The 11,455-nt window shown below is 40.3% G+C and overlaps 1 protein-coding gene across 1 annotated transcript in view; it reads right to left on the minus strand.

Moving 5' to 3' along the window:
• lama2 (laminin, alpha 2) overlaps window positions 1-11,455 on the minus strand; it is a 167,979-nt gene that overhangs the window by 76,350 nt on the left and 80,174 nt on the right. The window contains 6 exon segments of the mRNA XM_020603945.1: window positions 608-739; window positions 2,066-2,202; window positions 2,637-2,817; window positions 3,719-3,991; window positions 4,627-4,733; window positions 9,095-9,276. Coding sequence (XP_020459601.1) covers window positions 608-739; window positions 2,066-2,202; window positions 2,637-2,817; window positions 3,719-3,991; window positions 4,627-4,733; window positions 9,095-9,276 — 1,012 coding nt within the window.

Here is an 11,455-nt window from a genome sequence, read left to right on the forward strand (position 1 = left end):
GGAGGTGTTCCGGGCATGTCCCACTGGGAGGAGGCCCCGGGGAAGACCCAGGACACGCTGGAGGGACTATGTCTCTCGGCTGGCCTGGGAATGCCTCTGCATTTTCCCGGAGGAGCTGGAGGAAGTGTCTGGAGAGAGGGAAGTCTGGGCATCTTTGCTTAGACTGCTGCCCCCGCGACCCGGTCCCGGATAAGCGGAGGAAAATGGATGGATGGATGACTGAAACTGCATATTTGGTGGTAATATAAAATTCAATGAAGTTTCAACTGACACGGTGGTAAGAAGCTTGTTTCTTTTTTTACAAACTGCTGAGAAGTTCAGGTCTGGTATAAAGATAATTTAACGATGATGTGATGATATCATTAAGCTTCAATCAACCACGCAGGGAACAAATCCTTTCATTAAGGCCTTTTATGCTAGTAAAATCCATAATATTAGCATAGTCGGGTCTATAAAAATCACTCTTCCGTGTCCTGGTAAAGTCACAGAGGTGCTCATTCCCCAATGAGTGAATCCCACTAGACAATCTCCAGTGACTCCTCAATAAAAATAAAAGCATTCTTTGATAATATCAGCAATAACATAAGAATTAGTTCGGGTCATTTACCTGAGGAAAGTCTCTGAATCCAATTTGACATTCATTGCATTTTTCGCCTCTGTAGGAGTCGTGACAGAAGCAGCAGCCTGTGTTGACGTTACACTGCAGGGTCACTGAGCCGACCGCACTGCAACCGCATTCCTACACACACACATACACAATTAATTAAACGATCCTCAGTTAGACATTAGAACATCACACGGACACGTTTTAGTCAAATGCAAGTCAAGTATTTGGTCTTGGTTTCAGTATAGAAAATAGTCTACATAAACCCAAGATGCACAAGGGAATACTATCAAATGCTGTCAAATGCTGTAGTGCAAAAAAACTGAGCCTACATGTCTGAAGGTCAAGAGTCAACATTTGTTTTATTTTATGCTACATTTCAGAGCTAATTGTTGTACTTTTTACTCTACTACTTTGGACAGAATAGGTTATTGTAGATATTTTGTAGGTTCAAATGAACAGAAAATATATAATGAACAATAAACTATCTCCACTCTTACCAGCTACCACATTAAAATTACTGTACAGTATTTTGCAAATGATCATTCTGCATTATCAGTTCTTTAACATTTAGTACTTTGTGTTTTCTGATGATACTCCCTATGTACTTCTAGTATTAACATTTTGAATGCATGATTTTTATTTGTATTTCAACCTTTGTTGTGGCAATTCCACATTTACTGAAGTAAAAGAACTACTTCTTCCACTAATGGACTGGTGTGAGTGAAATTACACTAAAGCCTGTTAACACCAAAGTGCTGCTATTATATAATATTCTTATACTGTAGCTACACAGACAACTTTGATGGTGTTAAATCGACCGTTGCTTTAAAGATGAAAACTCTATAAGACTCTGAGCTGAAAGCTACAAGCACATTAGCACAGAGTCACAGAAAGAAATGTGATAAAGATGAGGGAATAAAAACAAAAGTCCGTGTAAACAAACACTGTGATGGAGAGAGAACAAAGTACGGACGGGTATGAAAGAGAGGGAGCACGGAAAAAAGTGGTAATTAAGGTAAGAAAAGGAATCTAAAACAGAAAGCTACTGAGAAGGCAGTGGAAAAAAAGTCACAGCAAACAAATAGTAACCAACTAAAACAGACCAAGGCAAAGGTAAAGACAAATGTGTAAATTGGGATAAAAATTTTAATGCTGCAAGTTACTCTGATTATATTGACCTTTACTATGCACTTCTTTAGGGGTATAATAATAAGAAAAAGGTGTTTGTGTGGTAATTTATTATTGTAGTAATATACTTAGCATGCATAAACACAATCTGTTTACTAATACATTGAACATTTCAACTTCATATTAGAAAAGTAGAGAATTCATCACCATCACTGACTGAGGTCAGACAAGTAGTAAAACTGCTCAAAAAGGGACAGTAAACCACTGCTGTTCTACAAAACATTTGTTAAAATGACAAGTCGTCCAGTCAATTAATCAGTTTCTGCCTACCTTGCATCCAGTTATGATATCGTGGCCCCAGTGGTTTGGAGCACACCGGTCGCAGCTATCGCCGATGGTGTTTGGAGGACAGATACACTGTCCTGTCTTAGCATCACAGTTATTCCCCACGTGACTGCACTGGCAGGCTGCAAGAAAGAAGGCAGAGGAGGAGAGGAAAGCCCAGCACGTAAAAGGGATTTAACGCAAAAAGTGTAGAAGGGAAACATTTTAAATGGTTTTCACTAAACCTTTACAGCAAATAAGTGGTTTACCTGTCAAAACATCAAAAAATTCTTCCAGTAACCTAATCCTTCTTGTTCTAACAATGACCGTTTTTCTTTCACAATATGACACCACATTTAAAGGAATTTATCTGAACATAATTAGTGTAAACGCTAAATTAAAAATAACAGCAGCAGCATTTTGTGATTTCTGACAGTACCTTCATTGCAAATTACAGTACAACTATAGGGCATCTCTACATGCTTTTCCACAGTTTCAAGTTTATCAAGTCATTCTTTTGGTCCCGTGGCCCACTTTTTAAAGAAGCTCTCTATTCTATCCCGCTGTCTGTGCTTACGTGTGCAGCCCCCCTCCTGGAAGTTGAAGAATCCTCGTGAGCAGCGATCACATTTGGGTCCGGTGACGCCGGGCTGACACCGACATTGACCTGTTTCATCGCAGTCAAACGATTTGGAACCAAATGAATTACAGTGACACGGGACGCACGCTCCACCAGTGGTAATGCCATGAGTCTGCGGCTGGAGACACAAGTAGACAAGGACAAAGGGGTCACGAGTAGGTGTGGGGAAAAAGTAGAAAACTCTGGTGAGTCGAGACACACTCCAGCAACTCAGAAACATGGTGGTTAGATTTTCAAGGTAATACACAGAGAACATGAAAAAGCAACTTGGCTTGATTTTTTTTCAATTTAGAATCCAACTAAAAACTGCAACAGGCCTTTGAAAGATACCCGACAGTCTGAAAATGTTCTTGTTGCTGCCAAAAGAAACCACAACAATGCTATACATGTTAGTTCATCAAACAGGACTCTCACAAACTGCAACTAAGCTACAATATGCCAGCCAAGCCAAATTTAACAAATCTTCTGAACTATTGCCACATCATTTGATGCAGCACAGCTAAAAATAAAAAATGTATCAGCTTCCTAAAAGCAGAATGTTGTTGTTGTTTCAGGGGAAAAAATTAGACACAACAGCAATTCACAACAGCAATTCTACAACAACAAAAATCCTGAGATACAAACAAAAACCACATTTTTTGATCTCAAATTGAAACAGCGATATTAAAATGTGTTAAAGGTCTGAATGTGATGCTTACACCCAGAAACACCTTCAAACTGAAATGTCTTTCACAGAAAAGCACAAAGAGCCACGCAAGTAAAACACTACACACGTGTCGCACACAACCCCCTTTTCCATGCATGTCTATTTTTAAAAGTCCAGGCCCTGAAAACATGACATCCTCGAAAACAAACCAATCAAATCAATGCTTTCTACTCACGTGAAATGTGTTTTAAGCCTGTTTGGGTCTATGTATTCACCGGCAACCCGTCTCAGGGTCTGACATTTTTGCACACAAATAAAACACACACATGCTACTTAAAACACACCACTATCACCCCCATGCACTGTGTGTTACCCCTATCTTAGGCCTGTATGCTCCTCTGGGACAACCCCCTGTGCGGGATGGCCCCCCCCATCTCTGCTGCACGACTTCTATGGGAACACGCTCCACCGGCCGTCTTGTCTCCCGCCTCTCATAACTTTGGCGACGCAGGTCGCAGCGTTGACCCAAAAAGCCAGGGCGACAGACGCAGCGGCCCTCAACATCACAACGCTGAGACATAGAGCCCTGAGTGCTGCAGCGACAGGGCACACACTCCTGATGCTCAGCATCCCACCAGCTGTTAGGCTGGACCAATCACAGCACAGGCAGATGGAGGGAGGCAGGAAGGGGACCAATGAGAATGAATGAGCAAGACAAATATAAACAAACAAAGCAAACACTAAATAGCTAACTAATATCTCATTGTACTGTATTATTATTACAATTATAGTTATTCTAATAATACCTATGAGTGTAGGCTGAGCGCCACCTACAGACATTATGCTGTAACACATGCCATGCTGTGGGACAAATGACGAACAATCGCAGTGAAAGTGGCCACTTACTGTGGCAGAGTGTGACACTTTGAATGCCTACATCTGTGTGTTAGTTTCAATCATTGTGTACTTCTACTAACAAAGTAACCATATGTAGCTTCAGTCATAGTCCCGTGACTTTGAGACATTTTTCTATTGCAATAATGCAAATTTACAAATGTAATACAAGTTAGAGTATAGTCAAAATTGATGTGACTGGGGATGTAATACTCAAGACCAGAGGTACGTTTACTATACACACACGATATAGCAAGATTACAATAGCAATTTATTGCAACAAGTAAAAGGTGTAAAATTAGTGCAACAATATATGTGCAAAATACACTGAGTAGAATTGGATGACGTCTGCCTGTAAAGATTACTGGCATGTTTCAAAATACTTGCCATGCACTCGTCACACTGTCGTCCAACCACATTTTCTCTGCATTGGCACTGTCCAGTCTTCTTATTGCAGACTGCAGATACAGAGCCATTAGTATGGCACTGACAGGCTGTAGAAAAGGAGAGAGGACAAGAGACTGAGAAACCAAATATTATACATCAATCATTATGTCCTACTAGCAAAATTTCTACATGAGTGCCACACATATTGGTTTAACAATAACACAACTGGGTGAGTGTATTTACTTCACGCTACAGTAGTCTGGATAAGAGCTCAGATCCCGCTTAAGGTCTTCTTAAAGATTAGCACTTTAATATCCTGCTCACTACCCTCCAGAGAAAATCATCTATTGCCAAAATAGATTCTTCAGTCTAGGGGCTGACTTCATTTTGCCCTATTCTGTATATACAAAAACACCAAGTATGAGCTTAAAAAACAAAGTTGGACAAAGCTGGAATCCCAACAATGAGTGAACCTCTTCACCACCTCCAATTCCACCACACACTGACAATTCATTTAGGCGTGAATAATAAATATGTAACTTTTGGTTAAGGAAGAAAAGAGATGCACAGCACTAGGTAGGAAAGTAGTTCTTGATTCTGGCAGTGACTGAACACAAAGCAGATGTTCCCGATGCATGTATAAGCTGAGTACCGTTGAAAAGAAAAGAAACAGATTCAAGGCACACTCTGTATCGACCACACATCAGCTTTCATCAGTCGTAATGAAGCAGTGTGCCTGGGCTGTGCTTCTGTTGTATAGACCCCCCCCCCTCCGTGTTCTGTTGAGTCCTTGAAATTCAAATGTAGTCTGTGAGTGGATTTAGGGTTCCCCATGACTTTTAGTTAAAGATGCCAAACATGAAGCCCAATGTTCCCCGTCTGAATCCAGCTCTCCCTCTCCTTCAGTTCCTAAAAACTAAAAATGTAATGTAAAGTTACTAAATATCAGGTGTCTGGTGCCAACACAGGCAGGAATTCTTTACGAATCACAAAAAAAAGCTGCTTGTGAGCGTCCTTCCCACCTCGGTGCTCTGACCAGATGCTCTCGGCCCTCCCCAAAGATAGACTAAAACTCAAAGGGGACTGTGCCTTCGCAGTCACAGCCCCAAAACTGTGGAATACTTTCCCCTTCCATGTTAGAGCTGCCCTTCACTGGCAACCTTCATGTCTCAACTAAAAACCCCTTATTTTCCTGCTTGACCATTAATCCTGCTTGAGATGTGCTTTTCTATAGAGAATGTGAAGTTGTCATCATCCCATGCTGAATTTTGGGTAAATGTACCATTTCTGGTGTGATTGGGAATTACCACAGTCAGTAAAATGATATCTACATGATTTAATCAATTCTTTAGCCAAACTAAACAAGAAAGTCTGCAGGTACTATAAATACAGTGGGTACCTCCCAAAACGGTGCCCCCATCCCAACACAGCATTGATGTACCTTCACATACATAAAATACTCTGATTTCTGCTTCACACTCAAATGCAGCAAGGTGCATGTCCTCCCACACACATTCTCATCCATACACATGCACACATACCCACACACGTGCCTAAACATACAGTACAGGAAAACATGCAGATATACATCCACTGCCGTTTCACACAGTCTCTCACCCCCCCAGTCTCACCCTTCAGAGACCATCTGGACTCCGTTCTGTCAGCTGCTACAATACAAGCCTTGTTCTGGGATGAAACGTTGCTTTTTGCTATGTTTTTCTCATTTTTGGAGTTGGCCTTGATGGCGATGATACTTTACTTTTTTTTTTTGTTTGCAGTGTGAAATACATAATGTTCTGTTTCCCAGTAGTACGTCGCATCAGCAAAGTGCACAAGTAGCTGATGTGCAGCACTGTATATTACTTGCATTACAATCTACTGAGTATATATACACAATACCTACCAATCCCAAATTGGGTCCCCACTCAAAGCAAACAAGTAAACAAAGAAGTGGATGTTTATTGTTACAAGAGATGCTGCTGAGTGATACTCTTCAGAGGCTCTGAAGGAAAATGGTTAAGGTCATATAAGGTTAACTGTGCCAATATTTCCACCACCAGACAAAAAGTATGATCAATATTGATGCACACAGTTTGTCCATATCTACAGTATAAAGCATTGATTCTAAGTTCAAGCCTGATATGAACCTGGGCCAACTTGTATAATACTGTGTTAAGTTAAAAAAGTGCTGTCTGCCCCGTGTAGGACAGGCAACTACTGTCAGCTGTACAGCAAAATACTAAGAACTTCACTGTGGGAAAAATCATTTTGTGAGAAAAGTATGTTTTCTCTATGAAAAAAAGAGCAGTTTTTACTGTAAATGACATTTAAAATTATTTTTAAAAAATCTACTTATAATCGTTTGCCTCGTTAAATGCTGCACTGATTACATTAGCTCGGGTTAAAAGATGTTTTACATGCCTTTAATTTTAGGTTAATACTTTTTGAGCCTATCAGTCCAACCAAAAGTCACAGCCTCGGCACAGATGACTGTACTAATAATTCCATTAAGAGTTGTAAAATTTGAGCTGTGAGTTTTCCCAAAGAGTTTATTGATCTACTGTATGAAGCATCTTTGAAACATTCGTTAAACGTCATTACTGAATTACTACATACCCACTTTGTTCCAGTGGTTGGATAAATATGTGACAGTGCAACTCACAGATCTTCTCAACAATTTGAAAACACTTGGAAAAACTTTTCCTCATGAGAGAAATGGTCAGAGGAGTGGAATTTCCTGAATTTATTCCTTAGACAAATTGCTTTGTGGTCAGGTTTGCATGCAAAATCAAACCATTTTCCATTTCCCCAGCTGAATTAAACTGAACCACTATTGGGGGGAGATACAAAATGGCTGAAGCAAAAATGGCCGCAGCTTGGAACTTTGATTTCAAAAGAAAAAGTAAAGGACTTTACAGTCTATTGGTGTGCGCCACTCAATAAAATTCATTAAGACCGGGAGCGACAGGGTGAGTGAGGTAGACGGAGCAAGGGTGACAGATTGACAGCGGTGGAAGGACAGAGAGTGAGTTGTTGTGTTTTAATAATTCCTGGTGGTCTTTTGTCATTCACACAGGATCAATAACAACACAGCATCTCCCAGACACGAGCAGCTGATCAGCACCGTAGGAGAGCAATAGATCAGGCTGATTAATCAATAACCATTTAGCTGGATGGAAAGGGGAAACAACTACAGAACAATGAACTATCAAATACACATTAATACCCTCTGTTAGCCTGTCTACCTGGTTGTGTGATAGTTTTATCTCTTGTTATTTATCGCTCAGCCTGTCTATTGCTGTTAATCTTTCTTTCTGCCTACCTCTCTGCTGCTGCCGCTGGTTTTTTGTCAACAATGCAGGTTTTAATGAAGATTTTCATAAATCTGCACCATCTGTCCATCTATAGTCACTGCCATCTCTCTCTCAAGTTTTATTTTTTTTACAGGTGTAATTTTTATTTTTTTTTAAATTCTCACTCTTAAACACAGCTGGCAGTCGGCGGGCTGCCACAACATCACACCTCCTACTAGCACAGCAGCTTGCCGATGCACACTATCACACACACAAACACCACACACCTCAGATGGTGTACCATCTACTCAGTGTTTTAGTGAAAGGATTAAAGGTATCATTTAGCTAAAATTGAGTTTCAGAGATGGAATAGTTTGCTTCACTGCTATGCCTCGGCTGAAACACACTAACTGCACTACTGGCTTTCATTCTAAAGATTCTTTTTTTATTTTATTTTTGGGAGTAGATAGAATACAAATCCCAATAATCAGTCACAATTACTTGTTAAGTTATACAACCTAACATATCATCTCACAACACAAAAGACCAAAAAGACAAAAAGTACAGATCATTAGTTTAACTTAATAAATGTATACTGGCGTGTTTGATTTAGCTAACTTTGCATGCTCCATGGGTGGTGCAAATGCAGCTGACGCGATAACCTATGAGGAGATAAAATTACACTAACCTTAATGGTAGCACTTAATTAGTCCCTCAATTGACTTAGCAGTGCTGTACACTGTTAATTTACATTATCTGAACATTCACGTCGTCCTGAGGATCCACTCACGCTCCCCAGACGGCATGGGCCAGGGTGCAGCTGCACTGCTCCACCAATGTCGAGACGCACCAGGACGCACAGCTCTCAGACCACCACAGCAAGTGGTTTCAGTGATTTGATCACAGTCTGTCTTGGTGGTTGTTTATACTTGTATTTAGCACTGTCCACTTAAATGTAGTTTAACAGCACATGAAGAGTAAAAAAAGTCAGCTGACAAAGAATTTCCTAATATTAACCAACACCGACCATCATAAGGTACTCCAGCCAGATCATAGAAGGCTATAGCAGCAACCTTGTTGAACTGTGGCTTTCAGTTTTGACTCCTACTTGATTGATTAGTATGTATTTGTTACTCGCTTCCTTTCTGATGGTTGTTGTTGGTGGGTTTACTTACATTGGCAGTTTTTTGCTGTGATGACAACACCGACCCCGCCATAACCTTGGCGACAGCGCAGACACTGGCCTGTGACTGGATCACAGCTCCCTGGTTTGGACAGGTCCAGGTTGCCATGGCAATCACAAGGCTGGCAGGAACCTCCAGGTACAGTGGGGTTGCCATAGTATCCATTGGAGCATCTAGGAGGCAGCAGAGAGACCAAAACGGTTTAGTGAATGCCGTTTCATGTTGGATGTACTGTATACAGTAAATGATCAAAGTGTTCCAACATATCCTCTTTTTATTTACCATTGAAAGTTCTAGTGTTTCTTATTCTTCACAAATTGCAAAATAAATGTCACAACAAGCCAGTAATTCTTTATGCCTTGGATTTTTTCATATTTCTGACTTTGGCCACTCCTAGTGGTAGCATCAAAAAGACTCATCAGTCTCCATTTGAAGTAGTTGGGCTAAAACAAACTGCACAAAACTGTGTCTCCTTTTTTCTACAAACAAAAAACTATGCCATCACAGTGATCTAAAAGATGCACACAGGGGTTTTAAAGTACCTCAACAACTGATCAGCATCCCAGCTGGTGTACTTTCAAGTAGAAACAAGACAATCCTACATCAAGTCTTACTGAAAGCAGGTAGTGCAACAACATCTCTTAAGCATCTTTCTTTCAGGTCTGCAAGAAAATGTGCTGTGGTATTTTTTTTTCTTTTATATCTAACAACTGCAAACAGCAAACCAACTCTCAATACAATACAAGACCACTAAATAAAGTTTGTCTCATCCCATATACAATCAGCTAAATAACCAGGCAATAAGTTCATCTATTGTAACTGGGTCCATGGAAATTGCGAGCATCATTACAGCATGCCTTTGACCTGTGAGACTACATGTCCTACCTGTACCTATTAAACATATACATCACATACACACAGATTAATTCATACTGTACTGCAGAAATCTATGACTGATGTCTCGTTTTTGACTGAACATAACTAGGATACTCTGTGATCAATAAAAAGTGGATTTGTTTAGTGAAAGATAAGTGAAAGAAAAATACATCTTGATTTTTATAATTCATGGAAACACAAATTGAAAAAACAGTTAGCCTTGAGCAAGGACAAAAACACCACTGCAAGATTTTTATCCTTGCTTTTTTCAGACTTGATTAACAAGAGCAAATCCATATTGCAAAATTTATTAACCTGAGAGCACCTGCACCATGACAAGAGCCACTGAAACCAAATACAATAAGCCTAAGCTGAAATAAAGCTCGAAGGCTGAAAAGGGAATTCAGATGAAAGAGTGGAGAAAAAAGTGAAACGGATGATGAAGAGTAAGACAGCGAAGAAAAAAAGAGGCAGATGGAGAGGGGGAAAGGTGCTCACATTGAAAAAAGAACTGAATTTAGAAGGGAGGAAAAAGAAAGGACGTAGAGAGGGAAAGACTCCAGAGCAGCCAGCTCTTATTACCACTGACCCTCCTTGGTACTCACTAGAACTGGTTTATTAGCTTGTGTGTGTGCATGTTGCTGAAGTGTGTCCATTTGTGTGTACTTGTTCTAGGGTGTGTGGTACTACAAGTACATCATCCCAGTCAAGTGGAGGATTGTAATGGCAGCAATCTCACTCGAGAGGAAAAAGGATGTGTTAGTGTTTGTATTTAGTCTTATTTGCAAGATGAATTCACATCGAGGCCTCTGTGTGTGTAGTGACGTGGGCCTCAAGAGGAAGTGAAAGTATTAATAGTGGAGAGTCTGGAGTGCTTGGAGTGGGGGGAGGGGTCAGACACCTGGTGAAAACCATCAGAGAGTACAGGAAGCAGAGGGTGAACACAACCGGTAGAGAGTCACAGAAAGAGGGAGAGCCATGTTTGGAACCTGTGGAACCTAAGTTTTTATTTTTACTGTTATTAAAGGGACGTTGGTGCCAAGGGAAGACAGGCTCTACTCCTCCAACAAACATTTTCCCATAACTTTTAAAGCATTTTGAGATCAACCTGGTAGTGTATATATTTTCTGTAGAAGTAGAATTTGCAGTAGGGCGGTTGATTTAAGGAGGTAAAATGAGGTTTTCATATAAACAAACAAATCTTGTAGTTTTTTTTTTGTTGGTTTGTACTTTTCAGTATATTTGTATTAAGACAAAGAAATAAGGTGTTTTTGTTTCAATAGGTTCCATTTTCACTTATTGTATTGTTCCTCGACCCTCATTGATCCAGAAGTTGTTCTGGTCTGCCATGATGATGGACCTCCAAAAGCTCTTATTTCTGCTCTTTGGAGCAAGGAGGTTGCCTGGAGGAATTATAAATAAGGATACACAAGTACATCCTTGGTGGTGAGGCAGGAACTCTCCAGTTGGTGGAGA

Source organism: Monopterus albus, unplaced genomic scaffold, assembly GCF_001952655.1.
Source record: "Monopterus albus unplaced genomic scaffold, M_albus_1.0 scaffold63.1, whole genome shotgun sequence".
NCBI classification, from domain to species: domain Eukaryota; kingdom Metazoa; phylum Chordata; class Actinopteri; order Synbranchiformes; family Synbranchidae; genus Monopterus; species Monopterus albus.